The 18,207-nt window shown below is 40.8% G+C and overlaps 1 protein-coding gene across 2 annotated transcripts in view; it reads right to left on the bottom strand.

Moving 5' to 3' along the window:
- The window catches only part of fgf11b (fibroblast growth factor 11b), a 33,014-nt gene extending 16,858 nt beyond the window's left edge, over positions 1–16,156 (bottom strand). Inside the window, exons 1-2 of one of the 2 annotated variants that reach the window (XM_073479605.1) lie at positions 15,960–16,156; positions 4,268–4,277 (exon numbers count right to left, since the gene is read on the bottom strand). In XM_073479605.1, the coding sequence (XP_073335706.1) occupies positions 4,268–4,277; positions 15,960–16,156 (207 nt within the window). The remainder of the gene's footprint in view (positions 1–4,267; positions 4,278–15,959) is intronic. The other variant, XM_073479604.1, reaches the window with a different exon arrangement.
- Between the last annotated feature and the right edge of the window lie 2,051 nt (positions 16,157–18,207).

Genomic DNA, 18,207 nt, shown 5'->3' with positions numbered 1-18,207 from the left:
ACTCTGCTGTCTGAGATTCCTCAGGCTTGATAGCTCTGAGGGGGATTAGCTCAGATTTGAGAATTACAGATGGCTGTTGGGCCAACAAGAGGACAACATACTTATCAACAACAGTTTACGAGGCCATCTTGTCTGATGCTTCAGTGATGGCGAAATCGGCGCTGTCACCAACCTCGCAAAATTCTTTAAAGTGGTCAGCCATACGTTCCTAAAGGTGTGTTGCTTAATTTGTTGTTTTAGTACCTTTTGTGTGCACTGATCGGTAGCAATGCTTCATATGGGCATGCTTGTGTCCTTATTTTCCTCAAATTCAAAGTATTTCCAAACAGAACTCCTGCTGTTTCTTTGTCAACAAAACCGACCATGGAGGCTTTGCATTGCCATCTTTAATATTCTATAACACCGTAACAAAAGGGAGTGAATGAGATTTGAGCAATTTGTCAGTTTACACCTGGGTTTTGACATGAATCTCGACTTGCGTCTCGAGTAACCACTTGTGATCGGATCTCACTTATCTGTTCTATATGCAAGTAAACACATTGATCACTGGGACATATGGACACGATGTTTTTTACACAAAGACAAAAAACTCAGTGTATAACATTACATAATTTACAAGAATGGCCAAATAGTGTTTCACAAAGTTTATAAAAATATTTTTTAAATCAACAACTCACAAAATTGCATGATTTTTCTCCGCGGGTGACAAAGGAGTAGCCTACACTGGTTACTATTTACTGTATTTGTAAAAATGTCACATTTGCCATCAATAAAATGGTGTCTTTTTTCATAAATTTAGTGTAAATGGTGAACTAAGGTAAAGACATGTGAACACAACTCGGGACACACTGCTAAAAGAATGTGGTCATATGTGGCCCAGACCACCTCTGATTGTGGTCTTCGTGATCATATCTCAAAAGTGTTTACAATGCATCTCGGGGGCATTCACACACGTACTTAGAGCTGTCTCCTTGTGATCAGATCACTCAGGATGGATGATAATACCACGTCTAGTGTGTGAGAGGAGGAGTGGCCATGTGGGCACCACAGCGGTGTGTGTCAACTCGCTGTTGAAAAAAAAACGCTGGTACTGGTGAATGATATACTATAGACTGCAGAATTGATAGGTATGAAAATCAATATTTTTGACGACTCTGATGACATCATCAGGCTTATTTTTTCTTCACAATGCTCCCTCCAGATGCACAGACCACATGAGGCCCTTTTAAACTTAATGGTTTGTGTGGACGCCACATAAGAGTGAGCACACACTACCAAGCCAACTTTCTTTCCCCTTCATAAGCCCTGGAGAAGTACACTGACAGATCGTGACACACTCTGACAGCAGTCTACCTCTGGTTGGATTAGCAAAGCACACAGAGTTGTTTACATGAGCAAAAAGCCTGTGTTTGTTTCACGAGGATGCGTAGTGTGCACATGTAGTCCCTACTGCTCCACAGGGGTAAACAGAGAAGATGATAACTCGGAAAGCTACTGACTCAAAGGTCATGTTTAGTGATTTGGGTATGTTAGGGCATACGTGTATTCAAACAGTAAGAGCATATTTTATATGGCAGGGAGCCAAAAGCATTGTTTTATAAGACCATAACCTGAAAAATTCTAATGTTTGAAGTGAAGCATCTTTTAATGCAGTGATGGAAATTACCTGAGTATATTTACTTGACTGTTCAGAAGAGCCCTGGCGATTTGACTTTCGTGTGACAATGTGAGAATAAAGCTCGCTTTTCAATTTGAAAATGAAGCTCCGGTTCAAGACAGATATTTTTCCCCATTAAAGTAAAAAAGGAGAAAATATCCAAGGACTCGTGACCAAATCGGAGTAGGCTGACATTGAAAGTGTGGTGGAAAATTGAACTTGTTCTCAGGGTGGAGGATGGGATTTTAACTTTAACTCAAATGAGCAGGCTTAAATTCTCAACTCATACTAAATTTCCTAAGTGGGCAAAGTATTACATTTTTCACAGGTTTCCTATCTACAAGAAAAAATCTCCTCTCTTGAGCCAATTGGGACTGATAATCATGATTAATCCTACAATATGTATCCTATCAGGTGTGAGACATCTACTGTGAGGTGCATCTGGGCTCTGTTGTTAAAAGAGCAGCAGGGACTGCACATTATCTTTCAGGGTGAGCACACCCACAGCTGCCTTGCAGAAGTTTCACTAACCATGCCAGAAACACAAACCTGCAGCCTTGACTGTCCTGGGTATTTCCCGCAGAGAGGGGTGTGCAACTGCATTCATCACTCCTGGGACACGTGTGGGATTGAGTGACAGGAAACATTCGCTGATCCAGGTCAGTGGAGTGTGGGTCAGAGAGGGCTCCCTGTCTGTTTATGTACATCAGCGCACAGGGGTTGTCAGCGCACCCGACAACATGTTGACTCATCAGCAGGCCCATTTCCAAGTGACCTCCCCACACGTGAATGGAAACATGACTTGCAGTTGACAAGCGGAAAAGCAAGTGTGTAGAGAGAGTGCTTTAAGGAATGTGGCTTTTTAACAGATACAGTATATACACTGTAAGTCAAATTTTCCTTCGCTAATGCTAAAAAATGCTTGCACTATCACTTTTTATTGCAGGAATTGTATGTGTAACTGGTCATCTAATTCTATGAAACAGTCTAGGTAATAAGAAGTCGAAGAAAAGCGAAGTTACGAGGGGTAATCGATGAGTTCATGGCCTAAAGTAGAATGAGAGGAGTAATACAGCTCTATTTTCGTGCATGTGCATTTCAACTCTTTGAGTGATTATGCAGAAAGTTTGAGGTTAATAACTTTTGTGGTATTTCGGTCTGGAGTAATTGAAAATTGCAAGTCAGCACTGTCTGAGAAAATTGACATTGACAGTGGAGGCCACTGACATGATATAAGCGTGATCTTGACAGATCAACAAATAACATAATGGTAGATTGGCACAGCGCAGGGTATCTCCCAGGAACATGTCCATGCAGTTAACCACAATGAACTCCAAATGTCAGCTTGCTCGGACCTCAAACTCCTTTGTCCTGAAGCAGATTCGGACAGTCTTGCCATTTTTTGAGGCAGATCCCGAGAGATTTCTTCTAGCAATTCGGAAGCATGGGTGGGACTTTGGTCCACCACTTCCAACCAGAGAGGGTAGAACAATCAGAATGATGGAAACACAAATAGCCTCCAGCTCCCAAGAAAGCCAAATTTGTGAGGTCCGCAGGCAAGGTGATGGCCTACGTTTTCTGGGACGCAAAGCTGCTGGTGGACAACCTGGAAAAGCGTCACGCTATTACAAAAACCTAATTCGAAGAAATTAGAAAAGAAAGAAAGAGAGAAGAAAGAAAATCAGGAAGATTCGATGTAGGAGGCTGGAAGAGGGAGTGCTCTTCCACAAGGACAGCGCAAGCACAAGTCCACAGTGGCGATGGCTACCATCCAGGAATGTGGATTTTGCAGAACCTGTCAAACACCTGCCATATTAACCTTATTTAGCGCCCTCAGACTACTACCTCCTCCCAAGATGAGGTGGACAATAATGATGATGATGTCGGTGCTGTGGACCACTTTCTGGAGGTCCAATATGCCAACTTCTACAAAGAAGGCTTTACTACCGCTGGACTAAGTGTGTGAATGTTGAAAAATAAATGTTATAGGTTTTCTAAAATTGACTTTTTCTACCATAGGTCACATGGTTGATGTATAAGTTTGATGGGTGTCCGGAGACAGTTTCTTCTGGTTCTGTTCTGTTGCCGTGAAATATTTAGGTTGCAATTTTCAGACAAAGGTAAACAGATGATTTAGCACAAGTTTTGTAAACGCAGCAGAGATTATAGCCTCCGAAGCAGTTGGGTTTGCCCCTAATCCAAGCGGTAACCTCTGCACGGTTTACACCGGGATGCCCCTCATCAATTTACATACAGCACTGATAATGATTTTGAAAATCACCTGGGGGAGACTGGAGCCTCATGTTATAGTGCAGCCATTCACACCGCAATTATGTGTGTGTCTGTATAAATGAGGTCAATGCACATAAGAACCCAAGGTAATCACTTCATGCATCATGGCTGCCATCAAGGACACTTAAATCCTTCGCTGCAATGTAATTGCTCTGAAAAATAAGCAGTGGTTGAGGTTTATCTCTAATCAGTGTAGTGTATGGCTCGGTGTTGGTTATCATTACACTAATGTATTTATCTGGCTTGATTTGAGCTCAGTATGTAGCCTGCTGATCTCCCTCCAGCCGAGCTCCTCTTGATAAGGTTGGAGGTAATTACTGGGGGCCTGCTTGACTGAGCAGCCAAGGGCATTTCTTCTTCTGGTACTGCTCTGACTGAACCAAACAACAGGGGTTTTCCTTGGCTTATATTTTCAGGACTCCCTGACTCTCCCCTCCCTTCTCATCATGCTCTCTTTCACTTTCACCTGCACTCTACATATCTCTCCTGCTCACTCTTCCTGTAATGCATGCATGCATACAGTACACGTGCGTTTGCATGCATGCGTGCACTTATGTGCATGTGTACTGCATATATGCAAGAAAGAGGGAGTCTGTCTCTTGTGTAGCGTTTGATTCCGCTTCTAATAAAAGGAGAACATGGTTCCTCCTTTTTTTTCCTTTTCTAAACTGGGCCATGAGCTCTACAGTGCTGCTAGTAATTATCAACCTTCTGGGAAGATATAGAGGGGGAGAGAAGGAGAGGAGCAAGGGAGGAATCAAGTCATGGAAACTGGTTAACAGCATGGAGGCAATGCTGAGGAATGCTCTACATTTGTTCAGAAATAATAGAGGTAAGGATAGCAAGAGCAGGAGAAAAGGGCAGTGATGGAGCGATAGAGCAATACAAAGATACAGAGTGTGACAAGCGTGAGAGGTAGGGAGAGGAGATAGGGGAAGACAGGTTGAAAAAGGATGTTGTGGAGGAAGGAGAAGAGGGATAGCAGGACGGGGGCGAGGTTAAAGATGGAATAGGAATGAATGAGGTGTATCACATCACCTGCAACTCCAACAATGGCCTCTTAATTTAAAATTCAAGGCTTCATAAATCATTCCACGTGACAATGGCAGCAGTTCACATGAGTGCGATAGAGTTATTGCTGCTTATTAATGGTGCTGACACGAGCATGTCAAACATGAGCAGAAGCAAATAGGACTCGCACTGCAACCCTGACACACATTCAATATCCACATATGTGCTTCATTAGCATTATGACGGGAACATATCAGTGACAGTTAACAACATGTTCAGCACAGGAGATTTAGTCTGATGTGGTGCGGCGGCATCCTGCGGCCTCACAGCTTCATTAATAGCATTGTAGCACACAAATGTTGAAATCTTCAATAGGCGTGGGCAGCGTGATGATTTTTAGATCATGATTGATCTTGATGGCGTCTACAATCTACTTTTCAGGCAAAACTTCCTCTTACATTTGTTTCCAGCTACACACATCTGGACAAACGTGCCACAGGAATGAGTCCTAAAACCCTGAAATAAGTTAGCACGTTTGCACCTCCAGTTCCTTTGGTTTATTTGAATGGGTTTATGGTTAAATGCATGAAATAAGGTCTGTGGTTTAACACAAGCTTAAAAGATTTTCATGTTTTGTTCGACTTATAATACGTCAGTTAATATTCCATGTGTGAATTATAAAGCATTTATGTGTGTTTAAAAGGAAGTTGCTAACAAGTGGCTAATTGAGACTACAGAGTTGTCAGGGATATTAATAATTTAATTAAACGGCAAACATGGAGACTCAGACTGAACGTTTTATAGTGTGTATAGTATAGTATAGTGCGGTAAGGTGCTTAGTGGTGATGAAGTTGAAGTGGTGCGACTGCGATGTAGATTGTTTATAGAATAATATTAGCTCTTTACTTCTTCTTCACGGTTCAAAAATCATCAAAGTGGTGTTCATTGGGTAAGATTAGCTGGCTGAACAAAACGTGTAAGTATCATAAACTTGTGTTCACCACGGAGCTTATTTTTAATGAAATAATCCAATTGAAAAATCTTATGGCTTATTGTCAAGGGAACCAGGGCAATGCTAACTTTCAGGTTTGTTCACACGCTAATGAATTGTCGGCAGGCTGAGTCTTTCTGAAGACTACGGGGAAATTCAAATTTGAGAAAAAAAGATCTCAATTTAGATTAGATCTTGATTGTGGTAGCCATTCAATAGATTGTGATTAGGGCTGTACAGTTAATCAAAATATAATCAAAATTGCAATATCCAAATAGCAAGAAGCTGCAATTTTGTTTGATAAAGGTAAAATGTGTCAAAACAGCATTTTGATGAGATGTCCTGGACTACAAATCTTGCTCTCCAGATGTAAGAAAACATGCATTTTTTGTACAGACCCCAGCAAATGTCACGTCGTCATGATTTTAATAGCTTTTTTCAGTGAAAATGAAATTCTTTTGACCATGGCGTGCAACCCTAATTGCCACATCTCCAACCCCTTTCTTTCCAATTACTCGACTCTGCTTTTACATGAGCTACATAGAAAAACACTGAGAGCAAGACCACCGAGCCTAACAGCTCCCTAACACACCTCACCTTTCCTTTTTCCCAGGGACCCTCCAGCAAGGACACAAATAGGCACTTTAATATATGCAGAACAAACACAAACATTCCTCTGCACTCCCACAGGGGTCCAGACCTCTGTCAGATCGTGTGATGATCACAAAAGTAAACAAACAACCGAGCTAAACAGCATGGTGACGGACGACGAGGGATTCTGAATTTGAACTTGCATCAATTTGCGTGCTTGAAACACTTGCGTGTCTTTAAATTCTACGCTTTTCACACACAGTAGAGGAAAACCATGAGTATAGACGCTTTGGAGTAGCTTGGCATGGGAGGAGCGAACCCATTGTAGATTTCAGTGTTTGAGAATAAGTTCAGCTGACACAGTTATGATACTCTGCATAGAAAGAAGTACTGTGCTTGAAGAAATGAATGTAGAGTACGCAAACGTGCACGGCAGTGAGCAAAGCACAAACTAGATGTTTGGATAAGCACTGTAGGGAAGTTTTTATATGCAGGCGATTTTCTAAATCAGTATATCCTTTGTGTATGTTTTGCTGCCTTGCTATGCATATATGTGTGTAAACTGTAGATTGTGTGCATATGGTTTGGGAATACATTAATAGTTTCATTACATTTCCCACTTACATTTGGGTAACATTTGTATTATTTTGTTTTAATGAACTTTATTGAACATTAACAACATAGAGTCAAAAAAGGCACATTATGAAGGTGTTCATAACATTTGTATTTTCAAAATAATGTCAGAATTAGGGGTGTCATGATTCTCCAAATTTACGATTACATTTTTTTTGATGCCGTATCTGTCCTCCATCAGATAAGTCACCTTCACTTCAGTTCTGATTCAGTTGTGAATCAGTTTGGAGTACCTGGCACTGGAGAGTTTGTCTCGTCTTATTACGATCTTTGCTCCATAATGTCGTCCTCCTACTGCGGATAGGGCTCGACTATTAATGAAACAGAACTAACATCTTAAGGTCATCACGTTTTTTTAGTTAATGAAACTGCCATTGGGGAGTGCTGCTGCCTGTTAGAGGTTGTTTACGTGGTCTACATCGGTATTTTGGGTCAAGTGGTATCCCCATGAATGCCACGACCCAAGGTTTCCCAAGAGAACATTGCATTGCGATGAGATTATCAACTTCAGCTTTCAGTGGCTTTTATGTTGCGGCTCATCGGTGCCTATATTTTTAATAACACTAATGCAGTCGATTTCAATACCTTAAATAAGCAAATGTAAATGGTACAATACGAATCAACTTTCATTTCAAGGTATACCTTTAAAAAAGGTATACTGCTGACCACCAACCAAACAATAACTATGTCCCAGTGTCCGGTGTTACCTTTTTAATGACACAAAACCTAGAACCTATAAACCTTACGGGTTTTTACAAGACTGTATTGAAATGTAATCCTCTGATTTAAGCCCTGCCATGTGACATGTTGCGTTTGACATGTTGTAAAATGAAACAATTTAATTTTATTGACTTCTTAATGCATACAGTCTGTACATGTGTACACACAGACATATCTTATCAGAGTACTTCCTAGTTCTCCTGCAGTACGCCTCTCATTCAGGCCCCTCTTCCTCTTCACATTCTCTCTCCCCCTCCTTCTCCTTGTCTTCTCATCATTACCTCGATAGGTGTCCTCCATCCTCACTGTCTTTCCCTTGTTAGAGGAAAATTCAATCTGTCCTAGTCAGCTTTAATCAAAGCACCCACAGATTTAATTTAGCAGGTATGTGTGGGAGGTTGAGGTGGTATCTTCAGGACGATGGCAAACAAAAGGGTGTTCTTTGTACACACATCCCTCCGCCGCCCTCACTTTGAATAAGACTTAAGGCCTTTGTCAACAGCCTCTCCACAGCTCAACATCTTTTCACAAGCCAACTCTAAACTCCAACTGCAGTAATACTCATAGAAAAAAAGAGTCCCTGATCCCCCCTGATCCCCTCATGTCCATTGACGTTATTTGCAGAGTGTCTAAAGAGTGCCGGAAACCCAGAGACATAAAGTTAGATAAACCTTCAAAATTAAAATAAATACATCCCTTAATCTCCAATGGGTTTTTACTTTATACAAGACAATAAGATTGGAGCGCAAAACTTTCTTGTTTCAATGTGGCTTAATCTGATGTGGACATCTTGGGCAAAGTCGAAGCGAGAAACTAGATCACCTACTTACTCGCATCTGCATCCCCATCCTCGTCGTTTGATACCAATTGGTACCCGATATTTAAGATCCCTCTGATGAAACAAGGGTTGTTCAAAGCTGAAAATCCCCAGAAATCGCATGACCTCAAAAGCAATCAACCACTAATCTTTTGTTTGTCTTATCTCGATGCAGACAAACAGGAAGCTGTTGCCGTTGGAAGTTTCTCAACTTTTGATTAGGGCTGGATGTAGTTTGATCATTTTAAAGATGAGTGCTGTTACGTTAACCTAGTTTCTGATAATACTGATACCAAATAGATCATTTTTCAATACCTTACTGTGAGAAATTCACTGCCTGCTCAACACAGTTAAAGTAAGTTGTACTTTATTATTCCAGAGGTTTGAACGTAAATTGCTTATATCATTTATTCCAAAACTTGTCTCCTACAAATAACAGCAAGGATATTCAGAAGAGAGATGTGCTGGTTTAGTAGTTTTACCTAATACCACCATAACCTTGATTATTGCTGTTTTCCGAGGTCACCACAGCACAGTTGTACTTGTCTTTATTTGCAGTTTAATTTGGATTTGCCACAACAGGACACCTTTCTCTTGGTCATACAACACTGTTGAACTGTTTTGGCCACAACAATCTTAAGCATGAAACCTGATAGCGGTGCGACTTAACATGAAGAAGAAATGTTTCTAATAAACGTATGAACCAAATTGCAAAATTCTTATACGGTATGTATTTACAACATTTTTTATGGTTATGCTTTGGCACTCACGGCACTTGTTGGAGGTTAAGGAAAGATTGTGGTCTTCGCTGAAAAAGTCAGCAGTGAATAGAAGCACAAGATATGATGTCTACTTTTTGAAAATTTAATCAAAACCAGAATCTCTCCCTGACCTAAACGTCAGTGCTTCTGCTCCTCAGTGTCATCTAAAGTTGTTAGTGGCATTAAAATGTTGAAGAAATAAATAATTATATTTAATATAATTATAATATAATGTTGTCACATTAAACTGCAGTTCTCTGTTTAACACTTCATGTTCCTCTGAACAGAAACTCTCCGCCCTGCTGTGTGCCTCCGCTGCAAGCAGTTAGCTAAGTTAGTTAGCTGTTAGCGGCCAGTGAGCAGCAGAATGCTGTGGTGTGTGTGGCCGTGACATTTAACCAGCGCATAGAGAAACTGGCTCTTGTCTTTATCGATTGGCTCTTTTGATCAGGTTCTATTGAGACCAATGATTAAACTTTTTACAGCGTATATCGTCCGATAACGATCGGTGCCCAATCAATCGGAGCACTCTTAGAAATAATACATGCTTGGAAATATCTTTTAATTAATATTAAATATTTAAAAGCTCAGCTTATCTGCTTCACTGAGACTGGGGGAAGATAGTTTGATCAGATCTGGCAACATTAGCAACCCGCTGACTGTAATTAGATCTAATAAAAATGTTTTTGAATTGTGATTGGTGCATGGAAGTATGTGACATCACCTTCTTCCAACTAAGCCCCGCCCACTCCAAATGAGTCAGTAGTACTGAAACAAAAAAAAGCAAAAAAGAAAACTAATAAGTAATAACCAAAACTGTTCAAACTTTGGCAGAAAATTGTGTGTTCCTAAAGGAGCCCATTGCTCACAATAAGAGGCTGGATGTGAAAACATGTTTTCAGGCCCTTTAACCTAACCACACAAAGCACACAAAACCCTCATATGGCTTAGTAAATAAGGTGCATATAAACATTATTTCCAGGTGACAGGCTTCTATTTTCAAGCAGCACGCACTGTCATCGACGTGACCCACACACCCGACTTTAACTAAAACACCTGCAACATTCATTAAACAGAAGCAAAATGCTCAGCTCTCAATTAAAAACAACCTACTTTCTAGACAGATTGTTAAACAAGAGAAGAACTTCATGTTGGGAGGAAGCTGTGGCAGTTAATATCCAGCCCCATGGCTTCCCATCTCATGTTCTTCTCCTCATGCCGTCTCTATGACAGACTGATTCACAGCACTTGCCAGTCCCACCCACCTCCCCTTTAATCTCCACTGCTGTCTCTCCCCACTTCTCTTCCTGTATTTCTGATTACTTCTTTATGTGTGTTCACCCCCATAAATGCTATCCGTGCTACATTTTTCCTCTGACACCAGTAATATCTTTACATTTCTCTTTAAACTCCCTGTTTACCTGCGCAGACTCTCCCTCCCTTCCCCTCTTTCTCTTTGTCTCTCTCTCTGACCCCTGTCACAGTCAGTAAAGTTCTGATGAGAAGCTACCTAACACTGCATTGTCTGATCAGGTGTTGTTGAGTAAGCGAGTTTGCGGCCCTGATCTCTTGGGGTCAGCTTAATGCTATCCTCTGCTGGATCTCTCCTTGTAACCTGGTCTGCTGCTCGCCAGCCGGGGCCTACATTTGTGCTCCTACTGTCGGGTGGCCCCCCTCGGATGCTTACTCCTACAACATACTACAGTGCGCCTCCATGCCAAACAGCCCACTCAATGCTACAAGATGTCTAAGTCTGCATTCTATTTGCATGCATTAGTTTCTAATGACTCAGCTAATGGCGGTGCTATTTTTAATGCATATTTGTATTTTTATGGTGTTATTGCTGCAGGTCGAGAGACATTTGTCATCTTCCACAAGTTAAATTGTTTTTTCTTTGGAACATACGCCAGGCTAATTTTGGATTTAAATGACTACTGTGTGTTTTTTAAATTTTATTTGGTATTCCCTTCACACACGTGCACATTTGATCTAACTTAGAGAAAGGTACTAAAGGTGACACACATGGGCAAGCAGCTCGATATCCCGGCCTTTTCAAGTCAGATTCCACCTTGAACAAACGAAGAGGGTGATTATTGATTAATGGCTATACATTAATGAGCTGAATTGATCTGGAAAGAGGGCAGCAGTGGAGATCACCGACAGTGGGAGAGTTTTTTCTTTGGGCAGACCAGCACTTGAAGGGGTCTCTTATATAGCAGGGGAATGCACAGGACATGAAATGAGGAGGGGAGAGGCAGGTAAAATCAGGCAGATTCTGTGGTTAGTCATGGATCTCATCCAGTGTGAGCTTTGTACCAACCGCATGTATAAGCAGCAGGGTTTATGTCCATCGCTATCATTCCAGTAGCCCGTTGCTTTATAGCAGTAGTAAATATAGCTTATGTGTGCTGGTGTGATGCTAATATGACAGCTGACAAAAACTCTCCTCTTCAAAAAAACCAGAGCTGTTGGAGAATCTACAGAATCCTGTGATGGCGGTGCTGTGTGGGGAAATTGTAGAAATGCATTTCCTGGTAACAAGATATTAACCTGTTACTTATTATAAATGTGGAGACTTAATCTCTCATCTCTAAGCCTTTAGCAGACCTGGAGGACTTTATTAATTTAAATATATACACACACATATATATATATATATATATATATATATATATATATATATATATATATATATATATATATATATATATACATATGTATTTAAATTAATAAAGTCCTAACTGATTTTTCTTTCTTTTCTCTCAATTAAAAAAAAACAGTAACACTCCTTACCTGTGTTTAAAACATTGACTATATAAAATATTAACAGAGATTCCTGGTCTGAAAAGTGAAAGGCTTCTAGTTACAGGTGAAGTGAAGTTCTGAGTCTTCTTCAATACATCTTGATGTTCATTTTGCAAATAAACGTCCCTTTTAGAGTAAATTAGACGATAAAGCAGGGTATGCTTTCAGACGTGGCTACCTTGTGATTGACAGGTCACTACCACAGCGTTTCTTCGGGTTCTCAGTCAGATCTAATCAGGATATCCTCCCCAGCTCTACTGTCTCGTCCAAATGTGGTCACTTTTGACTCCAAAGAACCAAGATGATGAAGGGTTGTATTGCCAAACTCGAGGCCTTAACACAGTGGTCCACAAACCAATGGGTAACTTCATAGTAGGCTTACACTTGGTGTAGCAGGCATTGCTTTTCTTGCCTGTACACGGTTGAGGGTTATTTATTTTTCAGGGTCAGAAATCTACTTGCTCAAAGTCAACATTCTCATCAACCTAGGCTATATATTATGTTTTGTGCTAATTAGCAAATGTTAGTATGCTAACATGCTAAACTGAGATGATAAACATTCTTACAGTCCACCTGTAAGTTCCTGCTTAACTCATATACTGTACATAGTGATGACGTCAAAGCTTATTAAATTGCTTTTCTGGGCTCAAGGGCTTTAAATATAAACCCTCCATGAATCAAAATTCAAAATAGAAAGACATAATTGATAGTGTTTGCAGTTCGAGGTGTCCTGTCAACAGTTGTACAAAGATGTCTTTTTTAATGGTGGTCTATGGGGAAAATGCTCTTAGGGTCACAGGGGAGTTTTTTTTATGCAATACCGTGAGATGCCACTGGGCAAAATCGGAAGCAAGGTTGAATGGCCATGTCGTAACCAGATCTAAATAGGAGATTAATGTATTTTAGCAATTAAACATCAGCATTTTACCATTGCCATGCTAGCATTAGCATTTGGCATTTCATACAGCCTAATGGAGCTGCGTGCACGGCTGTAGACTCTTGTTTTTTTACTTTAATTTGTAAAAGAGCAGTAAAGCTTAAGACGATTATAAATGCAATTAATTAAGAACCACAAGGAAATGTTTTACAACGTTATTTCCTTCTCCACGCTTGTACACATAGATACATGCACAGACAAGCACGACATAGACATTCACAAATAGGGGAACCCAGGTGTTCAAACCCCAAAGTGAACGACGTCACACAGAGCCTTATAGCTATAACATATCTCATAAATCTAAATATATCAGAACAAACCAGAATTCATTTTCTCATGAAACCATAATGGTAATAACTGTAATGACATGTGAGCATAGAGCACTTTCATTTATGTACACAATGAATCCCTTTTGGCACAACAAGATCAGAAAAAACATCTGGTATTGTTATGTAAACAACTTACAGCCCGTTTCATAAAAGGACGGGATCATCCAGGCTACACAGAACAGATGCAAAATAATAGTTCAGTTGACTTTTTCCAAGAAATAAAGCTTTGTGACCACACTTCGTTATTATTGTTATGTCACATTTGCCCTGGAGGTTTTGGTACTACAGAAATGCATATGATTGACTACACTGCCAGCAGGACGATATTCCTCTTTAACAACAAACGCTTAAATGTATTGAGCCAGTAACTCTTTATAAGTCCATTACCTAATACGACCACAAAGCTCTCTGAATGAGCAAGGCATATTTTATCTACAGACAAACTTCATGCGATTTGAATTTGAGGCTTTCTGCAAATGTTTTACAATAAATACTGTACAGTTTCTTATCTACAGCACATCATTCTTTTGGCCATGCAGTGGACTTCAAAGTTTTTGAATTACAATGCTGTCTGAAGCACAGCAGACATATGTGAGCAGACTGGTGCAGAATGAAATGAAAGTCCTCATCAAGCACAAAGCTCTGCTCATCGCTCATCATTCTCACGTTCAATCTGCTTAGATGCAGTCTTTAGCTCCAGGGGGGGAAAACACTCTCAATTCACTGTTTCTTCCCCAATCAGCCATGAAAGTATGTGGCCTCTTTATGAAGGATGTTTGTTCAGCGACATTTCTGTAATATGCATAATTTAACTTAAGCATACTACACTCACTAATTGTGCATGAATAAGGCAAAACATTTCTAAGTCATGAATTAAATAATTCAGGAGTCTACCAGTCAGGAGAAAAGAATACTGCACACATAAATGAAGATATTACATCATTCTCTCTCCCGAATTAATGCAATAGTGCATTTAGAAAAAAAGCAATTATGAAAATACATCCAGAGGTTTACATATTACAAAATTAAACAATAAAGCTCACTTTCCGCTAAATGTTGAACATAGCAAGACATTGTATAATTTATGAATAGGAATGTGTTACAAGAATATAACAACACACACTTCACCCACAAGCACGACATCAAGGAGATTGTGTACTAATTTGTGTTGTAGCACATTTTCTTGCACATTGCTAAGAGAGAAGGTGGTGTTGGCAACACATCACATAATTCTCCATTCAGAGCCTCAGTTTTGGAAGTTGTGCGTTTCAAAGAGAAAGTACATCAGAGAACCTGACAGAGTTACCCAGCACAGGAACATTTTTTACACAGATTCGGTTGTGTTGCACATGTGGGTGTCAAGACATCGTTTCTTTGAGATTGAACAGTGAAATGTTTAAATGCATGAGGCTGATGTGACACTGGACCATAGGCCACTCAAGCAGAATGTGTCTTTTTATTTGTTTGTGATAAAAATGCCAGAAATGTTATTATTTTAATTTTAAAAAATGACATCCAGTCACAAAAATGACCCAACACTACTCAAAGAAGTAGTTGATTCATCCAAACCACTTCAGTTTAATTCAATATGGAATTGTGTGTCACTCACTGGATTCTGCATAGATTCAATTAATAAATCCTAAATAGAAATCTATATCCTACACAAAGTAGTCAGCACGATGGTAGGTTTGTGAATTTACATTTTGATGATTGTCCTCTCAAGTGCAATCGTATGCAATTATGTGTATGTGCTAATTTCACAATGTATTGTTTCTGCAGGTTTCTACATAATTATATGCCAGGGAGTGCAAAAGTTCCATCACGAGTATGTAAAGTCATTTGAGCTGAGTTATGCATTTATTCAACAACTTGTTTTATTTTCACTCTGCAGAGCTGAGAGCAGCAGCAGCCACTGGTCAGTATGACAAAGAATTGAAGCTGCAAGAGCTGGCTGCCTTAAACACAAATGTGAAACTATAAGCTTTTATGAGCTATGATGGCAACACATGTTACATTGATCACTGTGAATCTCTGGTAAACAGGCTGGGTGATTCATTGTCCCTAATGGAAAGGTGTTTTGATACAACACTGATATACAGGAAATGAAAGAGAACTGAATCAAATGAAAAAACACTCTGGCAACCTAAATATACTACTTAAACCTGATTTAAGTCGAGAAATTATTCTATACTGACATTACAATTATAAATCTTGACAGCATGACAACAAAATCATCTGATTTTATGATAAAGGTTATTTTTTATGTTTGATTAATTGTGAAAATGTAAAACTTATTCACTCCATTCTCATAAAAGTAAAAACATACATTTGCTCAGCTTTCATTTGCAGCCAAATATCCCAACATCTGAGCGAGAAAAGGTGCCAGTGGAGGAAGATGAAAGTGATAGCAGTCACTCACCCGGTCTCTTCTCGTTTCGACCTTTTCGACCCCCGCATAGTCGTACTTTGGAGATCAGAACCAGGATCTGTTTCTGGCACAAGGACTTGTTGCTCTTAGGACAGGGCTTGCGCTTGTTGGCTACCGGTCGGTTGGCTTGGTCGTCCTTGACCGCCCGTTTCTGTCTGATGAGAGAGCTGGCGAGAGCTGCCATCTTCCCCCCCTCTCACCTTTGGGAGGGGGGTGTCTTCCTTCCCAGTAACCCCTTTGCTTGGCTTGGCTTTTTTTTGCTTTCCTCCCAAAAAATAAAAAAATAAATAAAATTAAAAAAAACTAGAGTAGGACGGACGCTTCAGAGAAGCCCCCACAGGGGAGATCGGAGCGTCTAAGTGGGTTAACAGGGAAGAGTTTAGTTTGAGGGTTCCCTTGGAGAGGGGAGAACAGGAAGAGATCCAAGTTCACCTGCAGTCCAATGTAAAGCCTCCACTCTAACCAGAAATAGAGATCTGACACTAACGGAGCACATAAAAAAAAAAAAAGTGCCACAGTCACATTTTCATTTTCAGAAAAAAACAACAACAACAGAAAGACCCAAGGTTAGACTGGGTGACTTTTAAAGAGGTGAAGATGGAGACATATCTCTACCCCTCTTCCCCACTCATCTTTCACAGCCTCAAGGGCCAAGTTCAGAAGATTATATTGCAAAAAGAAACTAAGCTAGACAATGCCAAAGAGAGCGAGCTCAATGTATCTTACATATAAAAACACTTTTACTGAGGAAAAGTGAAATCATTTTGAATGCTAGGAAGCTCTTAAAAGCGGCAGAGAAATCAAACTGTCTGTCACCATTTGTGCGGTCCACGGAGGTCCAACTTTGCCTCCCATTTAAACGTGGCAGCGTGGAATAATGAGCTGAGAGTCCGTGCGGTAATCCAGCCGACTTAAATCCAGAGGTGGAACAGCAGGCGGGACGCTGACGGTCTTTGCGGGAATGAAGCCGGGAACGGAGCAGAGACATGGACACAGACAGACAGAGATTCCTCCTCTCTGCCTCCGATGGCACGCTCCTTTCCCACAGTCCTCACCGAGCCCCCCCTCCCTCCTCCTCCTCCTCCTCCTCCTCCACCACCACCACCTCCTCCCCCTCCTCCTCCTCCTCCTCCTCCCATCCAAAGTCAGCGAGTGGTTGTGAGAGTATGTGTGCGTGAATTCCAGCAGCCACCATCAGTAGAGGTGACATTCATGAGAGAGAGGGAGAGGAAAAACAGAGAGAGAGAGGGAGACAGGAGGGAGGGAGGGTAAGGGGCTGTGATGTGTGAGAATGAGCTCGACTGGGAAAAAGGGAGGGAAAATGTGGGAGAGAGAGGGGCAACAGCCACTTGAACAAAATCACTGCTTGCAGAGGCTACAATTTTGTTATTTTACAGGGATGCCTCCCCTGAAAAATCATCTTGACTGCCCGCCAGAGGGACGAAGAGAGAGTGCTTAAGGGGCAGACTGTGACAGCTCTCTGTCCTCAGGAGGAATAGCATCACCATGTGTTACCTTCCTGTCACATGCATCCACACATCCACACACACATCAGCATATTTTGTAGTGGAGTCTTCCCTGCTCTATGATTGTGTGTCTTCTTCGCCTTCCCTCCCTGACACCTGACTCATACAGTGGCAACCTCCACGGTGATTTTCCTTTCCAGCTCTACATGGACAACTGGAGGCCAGAAAAATAAAGAAATAGATTTAAAATAAAAAAAAAAAACATAAAGTCACTTTGGCATTTAGTGTCTGGCATATCTGACTGCTGGCTTACGCTAACCCCCGACAGAGAAACATGAGCTCGGACGGATTGAGTTAGACAGCTAACCCGGCCAATGCACACACACACACACACACACAAGCTCATATCACCCTTGCTTGGCCTCACCTCCCCCCACCTGCAAAATACTCATACAAAAACAACAAACAGTCGCATTTATTGTGGATGGCTTTCATGCGGCTCCCCTCATTTGTCTCTGCTTCCCCTTTAGATACACATTCGAGGGCATAAGACATAAGAGATTTCTCCCCCTAATTCAGGACAAAACAGACTTCCTAAAGTATCAGTAGAGAACACAAATCATGCTGACATACTTTTACAAAGAATAGCAGGTTGTGGTAAATGACAATGCCCTGCAGTCAAGCATTTCTCATCTTGTTGAGTTGCAACAAAAACCAAAAAAAAACCAAGGTTTATGCTTACCGTCTTCATTCTGCAAAACAAAGACAA

Source organism: Pagrus major, chromosome 13 (assembly GCF_040436345.1).
Source record: "Pagrus major chromosome 13, Pma_NU_1.0".
Classification (NCBI taxonomy): domain Eukaryota; kingdom Metazoa; phylum Chordata; class Actinopteri; order Spariformes; family Sparidae; genus Pagrus; species Pagrus major.
The sequence above is the reverse complement of the archived record's forward strand: the minus strand, read 5'-3'. Positions and strand labels throughout refer to the sequence as shown.